This window comes from Alternaria viburni (genome assembly GCF_023758015.1).
Source record: "Alternaria viburni strain BMP 2772 chromosome Unknown scaffold_24, whole genome shotgun sequence".
Lineage (NCBI taxonomy): Eukaryota > Fungi > Ascomycota > Dothideomycetes > Pleosporales > Pleosporaceae > Alternaria > Alternaria viburni.
Window position 1 is genome coordinate 283,113 of NW_026055793.1, and position 18,277 is coordinate 301,389.

Consider the following 18,277-nt stretch of genomic DNA (forward strand, 5'->3'; position numbering starts at 1 on the left):
CACCACTACAGCAGGACCGGACTTCCAAACCGATCCTAACAACTGCGGCGCATGCGGTAATGTCTGCGCAAGTGGCGGTTGCGCCCGCGGACTTTGTACGAACCCAAGTTGTGCCCCCTCTTCCTGCTCCAACTACGTCTACTGCGGTTCAGGATGCATCTGCGGTTCCGTCGCTGGTGGCGGCGGTCTTTGCGTGCCCGGAACTACTTCCTGCAGCAGTCCCCAATGCAAGGTGAACGAGGACTGCGGGGTCAACCAGTTGTGTATCGTGAACACGTGCTGCAGAGGCGGTGGTGGTATTTGTGTCAATGCGATAACTACTTGTGCGAATGGGAATGCGCCGAGAGCGTTGTTTGTCAGGAGACCATCTGGGGAGACTATTATGGGGTGAGGGATGAACAGTTCCCGTTATATCTTCCATGTCTAAATTTCACCGTAGCTCTAGTTTAATATCAATTCCTCGTGTCAACAGTGGACTTATGTGTACAGTGGGTAGGCATTCGAAGATGATGATGGTAATGATGTTACAATTGCAAACTTTAACTACAGAAAACCCCAATCCCTAAAGGCTACTAAGACATTATTCTCTCTTTTTCGAAGTGAAAGTTACCAAGAAGAAGAAAGAAGATGGAAATGTCCCAAAACCCCAGATCCCAAACGCCGGATATATATCCCCCCCTACAGAGCAGAAATCATGCAAATTGAATCCAAATGTGAAGGTAAGTGGCGAAAGATAAGACGGCCCAGCCTACGCGCGAAGAGTACCATAGTCGGCGTTGGTCATCTCATTCGGCATCTCCTTGAGGCTGAACTTCTTAAAGTCCTTAACAAGACCATTATCCTTGCTCTTCAAGTCCTGCCCAACATCCTTGCCACTCTGCTTAGACTTAGGCTGCGGGCGTTTGCTCTCATTAGTCGGGCTCTCGACGACGGTATCCTCGGAGTCATCTGCCTCCTCCGCCCTCTCCGCACGAACATCATCATCGATCTCCTGCTCCGCCTCCTCATCCAACTTCTGCGTCTCCTGCTCCACATCGACGAGGTCCTCAGCCTCAGCCGGCTCCTCGCGCGCATCAGGCACAACCTCCTCTTCCAGACGCCAGTCCTGGATCGCTTTGATGATATCGACAGCAAGCTGTCCGTTCTTACGCAGCGCCTTGTCCCAGTGCGCAGGGATCCCCTTCTCGATAACCATCATGCGCGCCACGGCGTGGACGAGCATGTGGCGCATGGGACTGCCCTCCTCGGTGTTGGCGTAGATGTACTGCACGCGACGCAGACCGGGGTAGCTGTCGCTGTACTTGTACCATTCGCGGACGACCTGCAGGACGTCGGCGACGAGGCCTGGTATCTCGAATTTCTCGGCCATCAGGTACAGGTCGAAGCAGACGCCTAGGTCGGCTTCCTCGCGCGGGACGGGCAGCGAGGAGCTGTAGAGCCAGCCGACAAAGGTCTTGAAGGGCGCATCTTCTTCGTCCGGCAGACCGAAGGATTGCGTGCGCGACGCCGAGTTGGCTTTGGAGTAGAAGATCTTGCGGAAGAAGGGCGAGTGGTAGCAGAGTAGCTTCTCGTGTAGGATCCAGTGCGTGTTCTCGGGGCCGACGTAGATGTCGACCATGGAGCGGGAGAGGAGCCTGTGGTTGGTGTGTTAGTTCGTTGCGCAAGGGTATAGGTACTGCAGATGCGCAATTCCCATCTCATCGCGAACGCGACGATGCGCGTCGCGGCGCATTGGACGCAGGGATAACGTACTCATGGAGCTGTTTTTCCTGTACGCCAGACATGACTTCTGCGGTTCTATCTCGGTGATGTGATGAGATGATCAGCGACCGTTGACGATCGATTATCCGTGTTCCCGTCGGGTGACGATTGCGCGATGAGCCTCAAGCGAATAAAGTTTCAACGTCTGACAACGTCGAAATACCGTAGGAATTAGTAAAGTGGTAGATGGTATTAGATGCAGCGTAGATGGCAAAAGGTTAGAAGTAATGCAGGACAAAGAAGATGTGGCAGTGCCAACTTTAAGACTCAGTTCCCAAACCTGCGCGAGGTGGCCTTGTCCCAGCCCCGTATGACGTAGCTTCTTTTTCCGTCGCGACCAGTCGTCCAAAAAGAGACGGGTATGATGCACGTCTGCGCCGCCAGGCGGCACGCTTCCTTGACCCGTACCCCTGTTCTTGTTTTCTCCCGCCCGTCGCACATTTGGCATCCCCGCTTAGTTTTACCCGCTAGCCAGGCATCGACGAGATCGAGAACAACTTAATGCGCATTTTCATCCACACTGCCAATGCAGGTTTTGGACGGGCATTGGTGTTGCATGTCATTTCGCTTTTGGATGATGCGTGTCTGCGATACGCGCTGTGTTGGGAAAGGGGGGGCTGGGTGTGGTGTGCGTGTTTTAGAGGGATGGCATGCGTAGGGGTACGGGGATTAGGTAAGTGTGACGTTTGACTTGTGGAGATGCGGGCTGCCAGGCGTGTTCTGGCCAAGGTAGGCAATAGATTCGTGAACAGTAGTTCTGTCAGTTCTTTGGGACGGGCTATTTCTTGTCTTCGATGGCTTCTCAGCCAGTCACTGAAGATTTGGGGGTTTGCGCGATCCTGCGCTGCTCATCTCGTTCAGATTGCCCGTCCGCATCCAGACGAGGACGGAATGCGCTCCAATCACGAAACGATGTGCTCGACGCAGGGCAACTATGGTGCTTTTTGCTTTTGCAAAGACTTGTGATACTCCAGCCTCACCGCTGCGCCGGTCTCTGCGCACTCATGGAGTGCTTTTCCTGCACCCTGACAGGCAGTCCCCCATCAAACCCGGCATTGTAGTTACAAAAACTCACAAAACTACTCAATTAGTTTCAACTTCAAAGCACACCGTGAATGCCAACTCATCGCCTAAATCCCAACCTCTTCCTTTCTGCCTTGGCCGAGCACTGCTCGAGCCGCCCCGTCGCAGCCTGGTCGCCGATGCCTACCTATCAGCAGCCAGGAAGATGCCAGCACCCCGCATTGTGCTAATGCGGGTCGCACATGACATCGCGTGCTGTTACTCTTTCTGGAGCTTGGAGTGTTCGAAGAAGAATGTACTGACCTCGTACTCGCGATGCGCGAAAGGTAGTGTGCACCAACCCCCTCGTTGCTTCCGTACCCATGTGCACAACACCAGCCTTGTTCTTTGAAACCTCAACATGCCCAGGTAGCTCATATCGTGAAGAAAAGACAAAACAACATATTCCACTTACGGACAATCAAGCCTTGTGCCTGGCCGTCAGAGCAAAAGTGACAGGCTTGCGAGACCACACCCGCCATCCCTCAACACACCAGTGCTTCGAGCGTACCAGCCCCGTTTGTTATTACCACCTTTTATACTAGCACTTGCAGAGTATTAAGACGTGGGTCAATTAATGTGGGCTTACTAGCAGTTCAAAACAGTCACCGTCGCCCTCGTTGTCGCCTGTACATACCGAGAATCAACGTGCGACAAACTCACCCTTTGTACTAAGACTTTTGTAACTTTACGGTTTCTGGAGCTTTGTATAGTTTCCATAACTCAGATCTTGAGGTCAGAACGGGCTGGAATAGACCCGGCTGTAGTAGTATAGCTTCTATAGGGATCAAGTCCACCAGACAACAGGCCCTCCGCCGTCTTGGTACTCTATAGTCGCGTTCAACAATCTTTGACATCTCTGCGAAAGGAATTTCTAGATCTCAACCCCAAAATCGTCTAGCTTTCACAAGCCGACATCATAACCATACTTAACCTACTAATACAACACAACATGCGACATCCCCATCTCCATCCCACGCCGGCAGCACAATCCCCTCTTCCTCCTCCAGTATTTTAATCGCCGTGCAAAATTACCCTGAGCAGACATCAATGGTATCCACCTTCGAGTAGTTTGTCCGAACCCAGCTGTCGGATCCGAAGGATATCTCCGCTAGGTGGCGCAGTCACTACCTGAGGCAGTTTGTCGAGATCCGTCGATTGCTGGTGTCGGATCCGAAGCCTTTGTCCGTTGGTTGGCGCGGTCCACAAGAGGCAATCTAGTGGAAGCTGTTGATTGCTGGTGTCGGATCCGAGCCATAGGTCATGGGCCCTGTTGCTTGACGAGGTTGTGTCGGATCCGAAGGATTTGTCCATCAGGTGGCGCAGTCACCACATGAGGCAATTTGTCGAAAGCTATTGATTGCTGGTGTCGGATCCGAGCCACGGGCCATGGGCTATGGGCTCGTTGCTTAAGAAGGTTGAACAGGGTCTCGAAGTCGTTAGTGGAAAAGAGAGGAGAGAACGTGCAATATCGAGATGTCGTCGAAGAAATTTGATGGAGGTGTACATGGATCGAAGTTGATATTGCAATCTAGTATACTTACTATCTTGCAACCTCCGCTTTACGTGTTCGTACGCGCCGAACAGAGTGGACACAAGGACCTTATTCGTGTTTACAAATCTGAAATGAATGTTGGCAAGAAGGTCCAAAGCGTTGGAGCGGTAAGAAAGCTAATTGCTAGCGAATAGAGTGGTATCATACACGGCTTGAAGTGACCTCTTATGCCTCACCGAACCATGTAGTGCAGATCTAGACAACAAGGTTTCTCTTCCTCGGATATCAAGTGCATTTTAGTCTTCTCTCGTTGTTACCGTTGACTAAAGCAAATTGATGTAATGAGCAGATTCCTCTCGGTCGAAGATGAAGTGTAAGCTTGATCTATCCGCTTCACCTCATCTACTAAGGTTCCTATCCGGTCCTTGTTTTATTAGTAGTAGGTACTTGCTACATGAAGAGGCTACGCGGTGCGCTTAAAGTGTAATGTCCTGTTACAGAATTCCATGCTACCAGCTCTTAATATCGTGTATTCCACCTTGTTAGCTTTTCACACTAGACAGCGGAGTAAGGTCCGAGATTTGGGTTCATTCCCGTCCGATAGGGGAGTGAGTAGTAATCATACACTGACAAAGGGCGAAAAGTCTACGACTGGCGGTGATAGTCTAAGCTTTGATGTGTCTTTACCTTGAATTCGTCACCATGGGGAATTGCGCGGATACCTTCATCTCTTTGTACTGGGATGCCCATCATCCCTACACTACTAAACAGCTCTACTTTGAAGTCACACAAAGAGGACCTTAATGTACTCGGCGTCGTGTTGGAGGTTACGACGCGACACAGGCGCGCTTTTAACACGCGAACCGAGCATCCTCTCCGAAGCATGTCGTAGCATTGCCATAGGCATCTCGACGACGCGCAACTCCGAAGGGGGTAGACTAGCGTCCGTCGCACGGTGTCAAGATGGGTATACGCAGTGATACGGAGCGGAGTGAACTACGCATACGCTAGCTAAACCGTCAGCCTCCAGGTGGACAATGACGACAATAACGCTACAACGTCTGTTGAGCGGTCGCTTGCGCGGTGATCTCCCGAGTGCCGCGTCCCGCCTACTCCTGAACGGTTCGTTGAGTGAGTCCAAGGTCTTCGGGTCGGCCACTCGGTGCCGCTTTGGGAGTTGCGTTCGTGTAGTCTTCTCGCCCGCGATGCTCGTTCCACCGGAGCGTCCATGTTGTGAGCGGAGTGCGTACGTAGAGCGAACACTATGACGAGGGCGATCCTGCAGGCGATCTGCTGTGTATCATCGACACGTCCATTCGGAGGATACCTACAATGCTGGGTAGTAGTAGTAGCACTGCAGACACCGTAGTGACATGTTACCGTCGCACAATAACCGTTCGAAGCAAAATCTCCGAAGTCTTGTCGTTCGTGCGCGCGTAGGCATCGAAAGGGTGATCTAAGTTCTCGCGCGATCTGCCTCCGATGAAACCGCCAGTTGGGAATAGACTCTGACGAACGCCAAAGACCCTGATCGCCATTGTGATAGTGAGCCACTGGTGGTGACTCAGTGGCAAGCCTCGTCGAGGTTGCTTTTGTTCAAGGCGCACGACAGAACATGATCTACGCCGCAGATCAAACACACATCTACCAAGCCACCCGTACGGCGATGCTCATGCAATTCAATCCCAAACCGTCCAACTGCATAGCGCTGCCCACCTCGGTACGACTACGGAAGCCGACCAAGTATTGGTACAACGACAGATGCTCGCCGCAACGGGTGCATTCGGCTTGAAGCGGGTGCGTGAACGTGAAGGGGAAACGTGGGACGGCAGATCTGCGTTGACGCAATTACCCAGCGAAGAAGGTCGCACACGGGTATTGTCGTGCGGGCTGCATCTGGGGCAGCGTAGTCGGGCATTGTGATGAGAGAAATAGCAAGGGGCGAAGGTGCGCTGGCAAGGTTTCTGTGCCGCATGCAGTTTGCAGGCTGTACACGTTGTGTGCGGGCCGTGAAGCATGTCATTTGCCGAAGGTACTGTCACTTCACTCGACCTGTTCACTGCTCTACGCCACAAGAATAGAGCGTCGGCTTCATTCCCGAGCGTGAATCAAGTACCTCTGGACAGGGTGCCAAGAGCGTTTATGTGAGACTTGTCCCAACAGATGGCAGTAATTGCTCATTCCCAAGGGCAGGGTAATGGCACGCGTGCTAGAGTGCAGCATGGCTAGAGGTAATACGATCACTGCCCAAAATAGAGCCCTGGGCGATCCTTTGCTTGATTGGACGGAGTGCGACAGACAGCCCTATCCCGGTCGCTCGGTTGGATGCAGCAGGTGTTAAGCCCCACTGGTTCCATATTGGAGAAGCGATGGTGTGATTACCGGATGCGGATGGACTGCTGGAAATTATCCTGGAGGGGTGTCGAGTCGGTACCTGATCGACCTATCGACTGGGGATGTGGAAGAATTCAGAAAGACCGGCGGCTGAGCGGAGCGGAGAGTAGCGAGAGAAAAGAGTGTCACTGATGAGATGAGCATGTGTAATGCACTTGGCGACATATCAGGGTCTTGCCGTGATGGAGAACAAAGAAATGATTGGCATTTTACGGGAATGTGGTGGTCGGCGACGAAACGCGACGGACAGTGCTAGCCGAAGCATGGCTGGAGGATAGCGGCAGAATCGAGGGTCTAGATAGACACGGCATTGAGGCAGTTTCTGCGCAACGGTCGGAGAATACTTTGTAGGATGTGACTCCGGTGGTGGGCGTGGGAGCTGTGGCAACGGAGAGTGTATGTTTCAGAGTTGCGGCTCTGGTGAGTGGGCTCTTTGTGAGAGATGAGTCAGTCAGGAAGGAGCGACAGGCCGTGGTGAGGAAGGCGCAGACAGGCCTTGAGAGGAAGGCGCATTTGGAGCCAGGAGAGGCCAGGATTGGGAGGACATGTGACAGGCAAGGAGCGCTCAATCCCAGGACCGGGCGAACGTTGCCGGCCACGTGTGAGAGATGCCGACGCCAGACCCTGGTTGTGGGTGAATGACTAAGGGCAGCCCCGACACGGCGAGGGTGGGAGATTGTGAGAAACAAACATCGGCTAGCGCTATTGGAGAGTTGGCCTTGCTGAAACGCGAGGCCATGAACGATGTTCCTGGCCAATTAATCCTTTTCCGGGCCGTGTCGATGGCAGCTGCTTTGAGCGTGGTCAAACCGCTGATGCGCCGGCGTGAAACAAGTCGAAGGCTCGTCTAGGGCCGGTCGGCAGGCATGCGCTGGCGGGGGTGCGATTGGCTGGGGGCGCCATGCAGCGCGTTACAGGCCCATTGCCAATATTTGGTGTTGGCCAGTCGTGACAACACTGAGTTACGGGCAGCTGGGACGGCGCGGTGGAGTAGTCAGCCTCGACAACTGCGCATGATAGTGTGAACGAGGTGGATAGTGTGAACGAGGTGGATAGTGTGAATGGACAACAATATCGTCGCGGAAACGACGGTCGCAGGTTAGCAGCGCAGATTTTAACAGTGGGCGCCATGGATGGCAGGCCGCGGATGCGAAACAGTGGGTTGGTGGGTGGCGTGTGTCTGGTGCAGCGAGCTCCCGCAGACGACGCGACCATCTGCTCGCCCTAGGCGTCCCCAACTGCTGCAGCGCATGGAGGGCCTGGCATCGAGGCTCGCGATAGGGCGGCCCACGCCAACCGCCCCCCGGCTGGCGTCTGGAGGCACGTCGTCTACTGCATGCCAGCCGCTGTACCCAAGGCTCCCTGTGCAAACACACGTCTGTGCGGGCCATTTTTATCCCCTCCACACCCGCGCCCCAAAAGAGCGCGCTGTGCTGTTGCTTCTCTCCGCCGACTGCGCGCGCTGCTCCTACGTCGAATTATTTTACCCTCTCCGCCCCAGTGCATAACGCGCGCCCGCCCATCCCCCCGGCTGCGCCCGCTTAGTGTTGCACCAGCCTCTAACCCGCCCAGGCTGCCCGCAGCCCTCGACGCTTCGTGTAGCGGACTTCCTACAAGACCCTGCCACCTCACCCTCCTACAATCTATCTGCCCCTCCCACCGCAACCCACGGACGCCCACACGCGACCATGACCACCGTTGTCGCCAATCCCCCGGCCCCTGCCCAGCATGCGGCACCGGCGCCCGCTGACGGCGTCGGCTCCTCGAGGACATATGCTCCCATCGCGCCCTCGACTCTCTCTCCCCACCAAGTGACGCCCAAGTCTCGCTCTCAGCTGCCACCTCAGGATGCTTCACCTACCTCCTCCAGTCCAGGTGCACACCACAGAGCCGAGACCAAGCCCTCACCTTTTTCGTACGTCGTTTAGTCTTTCCTCCAGATCTTCTTCCTCGTCATGCCGTCCTCCTTCGGCCTCCTCTCCCACCTCCACCTCCATGTCCCCTCCCCACAGAGACATCATGTCCCTCATGTCTAACCGTCCCTCCTCTCGCAGGTCTCGCGGCCCAGCCCCCAAGATCGTCGTCAAGAAGGAGCCCACGTCGCCAGACATGCCTGCCACCACCCGGCACCGCCCCCAGCGCCTCAACCTAGCCAACCACAACATCGTGCACTCCTCCGGTGCCCTCACCGCTCGGCCCTCGGGCCAGGGCAGCGCCAACCTGCACGATGTCGGCATGGCCTGCCTCTCGCCCGGCTTCCACACCCAGGACCCCGGCATGCGCGAGCAGCTGCAAAGGAGCTTGGATGTAAGAGAGCGTCAAAGGCAGATCATCGAAGCGCGCCAGAAGGGCGGCAAGGGCGGACCACCCCAGATGGAGGACACAAGGAACACCGAGATCGGTGCTTTTGGACGCACAATCAAGACTCCTTCCACCTCCCGCCGGAAGGGGCCACCACCGGGTCTCTCCATCGCGCCTCCCTCGCATGAGACTTTCTCGAGCGACCGTGTAATCCAGTCGGCGCCGATAAACCAAACCTTCACGGGTCTTCGCGGCAACGCACCTCCCTCGCGACAGCTGGCCAATGGCCCATCCAACCTGTCGCAATCATCACACATCCACCACGTCCCCGCACAGCAGACCAGCAACCGGTTACCGCCCATCTCAGACGTCTTTCCAGAGCCCCTCGGAACAGCGCGCAACCCCTACCACCATGGCAGCCCCGGACACTCATCGCATTCCAACGTGCAGCCCCCAATGCCCTCACCGAGCTTTCCGCCCCCACAATTTACACAGCCGCCCCCAACCTCAAGGCCCCGCGAGTACAAGTCCGCAGAGGAGGCTGTTCAACAACTATCCGGGGGCCGCGAAGATCTCCTGCCCCGTCTAGTCCACTACGGCGGCCACCAGCCCCCAACACCCCCGTCACCAATGCCCAAGAACGGACAGTCAGCCTACCCATCGCGGCCTGATCTGCACCGCAGTGGCAGCTCACGGAGACGCGGCCGCGACGAATACGAACAAGACAACGGTACCCCGCCGCTGGGTCGCCAACAACCTCGTCTCGGCCCCTTCGGAGCCGGACGGGACTCACCAGAAACTCAACTCAAGAAGAAGGAAGAATTCATTGGACTGTGCGCAAGAGCTTGGGATCTATTTCACTCATGATGATACCCGGCCTCGGCTTTGATCTCGATAATTACTATTTCAGCGACAAACTTGCAACTTATTCTCATCTTTACGGCGCAACATCACTCTCGCTTTACCACTATTATTCTTCAGCCATGCAGGTTCGCTTTCAACGCTGCAACTTATTACCCCTTCGTATTCGCAATGTTTGATTTCAACACGTCTTTGTAAAAAGCGCCAGCGGTCTAATTTTGGACCCGCAGGGTTATACCCAGACACACGCACGCACCGCCATTTCCATATGTTGTTTCCTTTTACCATCTTCTCAAACCTTGAGTTTGAGTCTATTCTGGAGAGATTATGTTCATATGAGTTCAAGGATGATGGGCATTTTCGGCAAAGCAACTGTTTTGCTATGCGTGGCTGAGGCCGTCTTGAAACACACCATGTCTCATGACCATTCTCACTTTTCTTCCTTTCCTTTTTTTCTCTCTCTTTCTACTTCGCCACACTGAAACCGAGACTCCTTTTTGAGGCGGTGGATCTTTTTCTGGTTCTTGTTTTGGCATATCCCGAATGTGGAGGAAATACCTTTTTCGATTTGTTGAGAATTGTGTGTTAATTCTTGTTAAGCACGCGCAAATGTCTAGTGGGATCGGCGACAGAGAGAGGCAGGACAAGAGTTGAATCGGAGTAGCGCTCACGCACAGTGACGCACTTTACCCTAGCTGCCACAATAAGAATGTTCAATTTTTGCAACGACTTTTCCAACTATGATGGTTTCGGCGCCGTGACTATGTGGTTGCATGCGTTGATTGGTGACACGCGACAATACGTTAGTTTGACCGACTAGACTATGGAAGACTATTGGACGACAACACATCGTATTTTCTAGTCTGCAAGTCGGTGTGCTTCATACCTAGCTATCTCAGACAACGAATGCGCAGAAAAGACACCGAGACAGTCTAGCCCCCGACATACCTAGGTACCAAGACCACCGGATTCAACCTCACACCGCACACGTGAGACTACACGTATGTATGCAATGCTAATCATGCCCCCCTGTTCTCCACCTGGCAACACACGCGACGATAGCAATGACGCGCATCACACCTCTCAACATGCTAGGAGGTGGGAGGAGGAATTGCGATATTCACCTCTCCTGTCCATCATTTCGTCATCGTACACCTTGTCTCCTCCGCGGATGTTATTGATGTTGATCTCTCTCCACTGTTTCTGTATCAAACATGCCTGCACGCACAAGCGCAAAATCGAAGATCTACTTGAGATCGGAATATGCAGCCCTATGTAACAGATTGATGAGGAAAGCGGGATTGAGCGAGGATACGGCGTCACGAGACTATACGAACACCGCGTTTGGCGGGCAAATCGCATCAATGATAGACAGGTGGGACAAGGACAAGACGGAGGGACTTCGGGGGTTTGGCAGGTGTGATGGATGTGATATGTAGATGTGAAGTTGGTGATCTTGAGGGTCTTGGTGATGAGTGTGATTCGGGATGTGGAGGATGGTCAGCATGGACAGAACATCCATCTCATGCGAGAACGACGCATAGTGGTGATGATCTTGAAAGCAATAGTCCAGTTACGCACCACCGTCCTTCACAACAACATCTCGGTCAAACATTCACGCACGAGAACATTAACCATCGTATCGCAATTTTTCCATGATCACCCCAAGGATACCTCTCCCTCCATCACAGCATCATCCTCATCATCCTCATCATCCAAGTACCAAGCTTACCAAGCTACCAATTTATCCCAGCACCCAGCACCCATCGCTCGAATTCCCCACTCATCACTAGACTCGCTACAGCCTGTCGCCTTACCCTAGCTAGTTTCGAAACAAACGTCGTTAGCCCGTGAGTCAGTTTTCCATTGATCAATTTGACGCAGGGACCATCATGGGTCTGTTCTTTCTGCTAGTGCCGTGTGTGCTGGTCAGGGATAATCATGAAACAGCCGCTGGTTAGCTCCGGAGGTGGGCGTAAAGCGGAACGGGCTCTATGCTAAGGAAATGGATGGGTGATTATGAAGGTATTGCATGGGATGGATGGGGTGGGATGGGAGATGGGAGGGTGAGTGGGTGATGTGCTATGGGAGATGGGAAGGAAAGGCGGGAAATATAGTTGAATTGGAGATACCCGTGTGTGTGGTCCGTTGGACAGAGGAGAAACAACAGCCGTAACAGACCACCGCGGTAGTTAAACGTCTATCCCGCGGTCTAGCGCGTGATGCGCGATGGAAAACGTCACCGTCACGTACGTTGGCTAGGTGAAAAGGCGCGTTCAAGGTTCGAGCGCCACAGAAGGAGGGATACGTCGTATTGTCAAAGCTACATCGGGCCTCGTGACCACAATCACCACTTTCTTACCAGGACCATGCGGCTCACCAGCGCAAACCAGGATATCCCCATGTTCGCATCTCTTCTCGAATCTCGTTGACAGCACGTATCCAACAGCGTCGTTCCCAGTTCCTCAACTCGGACACGGTCGGTGCTAACATGTCAGATCTGACGATTACATATCCCCAGGGCATTGCGCGCTTGGTGCCTTTTCTCTCTTCTCACCGCCCTGCGCAAATCAATTATTCTTCGATAGCTTTCTTCGCCAAAGTTACGTGTTGAGAAATCTTTTGAGTTGACAAGCTGTGCAGGGACTTCAGTGCGCGCGACGCGTCTTGACGGTCTTGTTGATGGGCTATTGAATTTTGAATCGCCAGCAGGGTTCGGCGCCCGATGTAGGTCCTTTGGCACGCGGAAGTTTCCTGGGGTGGGCGTGCGTTTTTCGCTTTTCTCGCTTGGTCGGTTCATTTGCCGGAGGCACGGGCGCGCGAGACGTGGTTGGAGGTGGAAGCGGATGAACGCGCTTCTGGAAGGAGGGTGATAACTTTAGGTGCTGTTGTGATGGGCTTGCAGTATGGCCGCAACGTCTCGATGACTGTAACGTTTCGCGCGTTCGATCATCTGCTCATTGATCTCGGCCCCAACGTCGACCAGAAATCGAACCATTGATACCAGCGATGCATCGGCAGCCGCCCACAAGGCATGTTCATTGACGATAGCTCCACGTTCGACCAGGTATCGGCACAGTGCCTCGTTCTCCGTAAGCACGGCGTGCGCCATCAGCCTGTCTTCTGTCCACCTCCAGTGCTCCTTGCGACCACTCGATGGGAGCCGCGGTGTGACACGCGTACCGTTCTCTACCAACATGCGCACTATATCCAGACGCCCTCGTTTTACAGCTACTTCCAAAGTGTCGTTGTCAAGGACCCTGGCATCTGCACCACGATTCAGAAGCAGGCGAAGGATGTCCTTGTTGCCACCTTTGATGGCTTGTTCAAGCGGACTGTCAGAACCAGTGTAGGAGGCTTCAGCTCCTCGTCTCCTGACATGCGCCTTCTGTTTAAGTAAAGCTCCTTGCTCGAGAAGTCGTTCTGCCACATCGACTCTTTGCGGGCTCTTCCGTGCGACGAGGCACAAGAGTGTGTCGTGTCCAGGATGGACGGCTTCGATACCATGGGCTTTTATCGGACGAGAGGCTATCAGGCCAAGGAGCTGAGTGACGAAATCGGCCGACGGACTTTTGAAGACTCCGGACAGCAGTGTATGCTGATTCAAACTGTAAGTGCGATGTGACCCTTTTCCGGGCAAGTCCCAACGCGGCTCCATGATGAACCTCACTACGTCCAAATGGCCCCCTCTCAATGCAGCCTCAACAGCTTCTTGTCGATGATATATTGACTGTTGTTGGAAACTCGGATGCAGGAAAACCTTTTCGAGTAACGCCGTGTTTCCGTTCTCAGCGGCAAGAGAGGCAAGGTCCTGTTTACAGTCTATTGTAAATCGTCCATTTTCACGCGTCCCACACGGATTGGACCAGGGATTGAGAGAATGCGATATGATCTCGTCCAAGATGGGGTCATTGAGCAGAGAATCTATTCCCTCTGGACAGTCGTTGAGTATGGCCATCCCCAGAAGGCATACTTGATCGTACATTCGACACTGAATTGGGTCTTTAGAACGTGCTCTCGACAATATGCGCACTGGATTGCAACAGAAGGCATGGATATATTGTCGCAAGATCGTGTGCAGTGTTTTCTCGTTCGTTTCCTGGGGATGGCTAATCCGGCGAAGACGCTCGGCGGCGCGATATATGCGTTCGCATATGTCCACATGGGCCCATTTCTTCCCTATGATCTTGTTGGTGAGGAATGTCTGCCAAAAGGCGACAAACTCGGGCGAGTGGGAGAAGCCAAAGCGATATCCATGTACGTCGTCCAGTAGCTCGGATTCTTGAAGCGCATCCTTCACTTGTTGAGAGAACTCCTCTGCCGAAGAATTAGCAGGCTACATTACAGCTGCGCGTTAATTGCTGTTGCATACTGTTGACCAGCCTCAATCGTAACCCTCGCTTGAGACCTCGGACGTCGACGGCGTGAATCAAAACTGTGCGCAATATCTCTGCTGGTAGCGCAAGGAGGTTTGCCATAATGCGAGTGGCCGGGTGGTGGGGGAATATGGACAGGCAGGCGGGATGTTCATCTGGGAATTACGCAGTTGTACTTGCCTTTATGCATTACGCTAGACCAGTTTCACTCCAGGCATCAGGCAACAGGCAACGCCACCTGCAGCCACAGATCAGAAGAGGTACTACACGGGCGAATTAAATACACTTACGCGCAATGTTTCTGACAGCTATCGTGATGCATTCGAGCGCATTTGACATTGCGAAGGTATTTGACTTGGATCGTCTCTCGCGAATACTGTACACTGCATGCGTATGCGCAAGCTCGTCGCTGCATCGCCTCATACCCGGAAGTTCCTGAACAGACCTGCAGCTTGCACTGAGATGAAAACATGCAAAATAGTCGAATCAAGGCCAATGTAGGCTCCAGGATGATCGAACTCATCCCTCGTTTAGTATAGTAGCCTCCGGCATCTCTCTCTTCCAGTCCCTCACCGCCCTCGCGATTGAGATTTCCGTGCCTCGATTTCCCTTCATCCGCTCGCAGGAGTAGAAATAGTGCGGCCAGAAATGTCCGTTCTTGTCCGCCATGGCAGCCTTTGTCAGCGACTCTATGGGAGAGAATGCTAGGAATCTCATGTTGGATTTTCGATCACCCATGTATCGCACGAGGCTGTCCGCTCGGGCCTGGAACGCGTAGCGCTGCTCTCCGCTCTCAAGCGATCGGCGGAAGAAGCGCATGAACTCCCCTTGGCGGTGGTAGGCTTTGCGATAGTTGGGCGGGTTCGTCAAGCGTAGTAGCCGTAGTGCTTTCATGCTGGCAATAGCGCTCAAAGCGTTCTCGAACTCGGTCGATTCTGAAGATAGAGTAGACTTTGGGCTGAGGAAGTCACCTTCTGGAGTATCTGGATCGATCTCGTATAGGTTGAGGCATAGTTGTTTTAGGTTTGGACATGCGATAGCGACCTTCCGCAGATCTTCCGCGCTCATACATTTGGTGGCATCTTGTCGGTGGACACCTCCGTTGACGATGAGTAGGTCCGTGATTGTCTCCCCGTGGTTGATGATGCCATCGACATCGACCTTGACGCAATTGCCGCACTGGTAATGTAGCTGGCGCAGTCCGTGGAAAGAGAGTAGAAACAACTTTAGTTGTGAGAGGACGTCATTTGACGCGACTTCATTCACCAGGAGAAGTCGCAGCTTCCTCAGAGAGGGTTCTCGCTTCTGGAATTCAGAGCACATAGCTTCCAGCAACTCAGCGACGCGTCCAGTATAATTAAGGACGAGCTCAGTGAGGGCAATGATGTCTATCCGCTGAAACATGGTGCCGAAAGTCGCAGGAAGGGTGAGGGAACTGATGTAAAGGCCGATTAATTGAAGGCTGACCATGTCCGACTGGGTCGTGTCTGATCCACCTTGCGAGACTGCAGATGTTGTATCGGCCCCGAAATGACCCTCCTGCAAGCTCACTGACGTCGACATGACAGTTTCGCTCTGACTCATATGGATATGCGTCAGCTTAGGACATCGCACCCATAGCTCCCGAAACTCTCGTGGGGTAAGAGTATTTATAGAGACTACCATCCCGGTGAGGCCTGATAAGGATGAACCAGTCCACGGCGATTGTAATATCTGCGACATCTGGGTACCAGGGATGATGAAATGTTCGAGCTTCGGGTGTATCTGGAGTAGGAGCTCGAGCGTACTGATAGGCACGCCACTTCTGCTATTGAAGCCGCATAGTTGACCGCGAGGGATGGCAGCCAGGAATTGTGGCAGTTGGTCCGCTTCTTTAAAAGCATTTGGTCGGTCCAGAAGGTCGATTTTGCGGACATGCTTGACGATATTCGAGGATGGGGATGCCAAACCGAGTACATTTCGTGAGCCCGGACCAGTCTTGACGAGTAGGTCGGTGGTGAAGATCTCCCACATTATGGGCATCACTACGACGGCCCAAGCTCTGTTTATGAGCGAGACCGCTTGCCGATCTTTGAGGACCAGATAGCGCACGACTGCGCATTTGAGCTCCGCGGGCAGTCGGCCGATGTGATCTGTCGCCATGTCTTGTAGGAGCCTAAACAGGTCTGCAGACTACACTACGATTGAACAAGTGAATCTGAGTCTCCGGCGTCGATGTAGGCTCCAGGGTTTTCGGATTATGCCTTGATCAAGGTGTCGGTGGGCGCCGGTAATCTGCGTGGACCGCGAGGTGTCCGCGATGTTTTGAACTATCGAAAGTATGCAACCGTGAGGGCGAGGGCGGTTGGACGACCAAGCGTAATGCCAAGGCTCGGTAGTGCGATATCACCGTGAGAGCGGCGTTGTGGTTTTCACTATCCCCATGTGAAAGGGCTTGACGCGCAGGAGCGCGCCCCAAGCGTTAGCACGGTGCCGGGGGAGTAGCTGGCTAGCCATAGTCTTGTAGGTGTCTATCACATGTAGTAATTTTGCAAAAAGAAATGGCTGCTGCCCGTAGGTGTGTCTTAACCGCGGGCTCAGAGGGAAAGAGTATGAGCGAAGAAAAAAAAAACGGCAAAAATAAAGTCGACTGAAAGCTCTCCAACTGGGAATTGAACCCAGGTCTCCCGCGTAATTGTCAAGAGCCAGAAGGCCCAGATGACAAGCGGAAATACTGACCACTATACTATTGAAGATTGTTGTATTGATGAAAGAGTGAGCATTTTACCCAAATATATCGCCGTCATGCGACGCGAGCGAGGTAACAGACCTTCAAATCGACAGCGCAGTTGGAGGGTGGTGGCCGGCGGGACACTGCAATGAGAATTTTTGGACAGTGGGGTCGAGATTGTGGCGGAACAGATTACTGGTGGGGCTATCCAACTCTTCCTGGAATCGCAGGAGCGATTGCTCACATCCAATGCAACGATATGTTGATTTGGGCGCTTGCTTATCTGAGAAGGCTGCGCAGCGAATCGTCGGTACCTAGGCAGTATCTTGGAAGATGATGATGCTACACCCTGATCTCAGCCTGAACATTCCAAGGTTACATGCTTAACAGGGAACGCATTAGAGTACGCGATCTACCACCGACCCAGGTTCCACTCTTGGTTCTCGTCGCACATGTGGGAATCCGACTACTGAGTGCATGACTTTGGGCATAATCGGTACGATGATTACGCACGAACGTCTGCAGACTTATTCAGCATGAGCTTAGAAGGTCTGGAGATTCCCCTATCACAGACTGATCGTGCCCGTTAGTATATCGAAAAGTGTTCGCTTTATCTTACTGTGAAGAGACCAGAAGAATTGAAGTACTTGTAAGCAGCGCTCACGAAGAACCTTTGGTGGGAGAAGTGAGGTTGCGAGATGACGATCTTCCCGTCTTATGTAATCTGGCACTTAACATCCTGGGCTGCTCGCGCGCCCAGCGATCTCTCACGTCTAGCCACACCCTTGCTCAACCTTCCAAGGTACTTCACACCTACACGCAGCCTACACAATTTCGGCGCACCGTGGTGTACACGCTTCGTGGACAATATGCACCATTTTCTGCGCGCAACACAACCACCAGGATCCTTATCGCTCATCACGACACCGGTCGTCTTAACCCTGGAACGGGCTGAATACCCACGCGCAGAACGCCACAATTAAGACATGCATCGTACAAGAAGGTCGGAGAAGACTTGTAGCAACATAGTTCGCGGGCGGCGTGGGACTGCAGCTTGCATTGGTGAAAGTTAATGTCGCATCGCAGTACAACCTCGAAAGCCTCGGCCCCTCTACTCGTCCTTCGCAGTCCGATGACCCCCAACCACGTAGATCACTTGCGCCTCACGATCCGCAATACATACAAAGAGAAGTAGAGGAGCAACCATAAGGCTTTCAGAACACAGCCTGGTGTTGCGTCGATGGCTTGCCCGATGCTTCAGACATCCAATGCGCTCGGTCACGAAACGTGGACATCGCACTGAGAACACATGCAAGC

The 18,277-nt window shown here is 53.4% G+C and overlaps 3 protein-coding genes and 1 non-coding gene across 4 annotated transcripts; 1 reads left to right on the plus strand and 3 right to left on the minus strand.

The window, feature by feature from the left end:
* Window positions 1–748: 748 nt before the first annotated feature.
* On the minus strand, window positions 749–1,784 carry J4E79_009325 (uncharacterized protein; the record flags this gene model as incomplete). Its single annotated transcript, XM_049358172.1, has 2 exons — window positions 749–1,634; window positions 1,753–1,784. 2 exons carry the CDS (start codon window positions 1,782–1,784, stop codon window positions 749–751), a joined length of 918 nt encoding a protein of 305 aa, XP_049207388.1.
* A 6,616-nt stretch (window positions 1,785–8,400) lies between these two features.
* Window positions 8,401–9,880, plus strand: J4E79_009326 (uncharacterized protein; the record flags this gene model as incomplete). Its single annotated transcript, XM_049358173.1, has 2 exons — window positions 8,401–8,627; window positions 8,767–9,880. The coding sequence occupies 2 exons, from the start codon at window positions 8,401–8,403 to the stop codon at window positions 9,878–9,880; spliced, it is 1,341 nt and encodes a 446-aa protein (XP_049207389.1).
* A 4,889-nt stretch (window positions 9,881–14,769) lies between these two features.
* Window positions 14,770–16,263, minus strand: J4E79_009327 (uncharacterized protein; the record flags this gene model as incomplete). Its single annotated transcript, XM_049358174.1, has 2 exons — window positions 14,770–15,755; window positions 15,981–16,263. 2 exons carry the CDS (start codon window positions 16,261–16,263, stop codon window positions 14,770–14,772), a joined length of 1,269 nt encoding a protein of 422 aa, XP_049207390.1.
* Window positions 16,264–16,886: 623 nt separating this feature from the next.
* On the minus strand, window positions 16,887–16,985 carry J4E79_009328. Its single transcript has one exon. It is a non-coding gene; the product is annotated as a tRNA-Asp (tRNA).
* Between the last annotated feature and the right edge of the window lie 1,292 nt (window positions 16,986–18,277).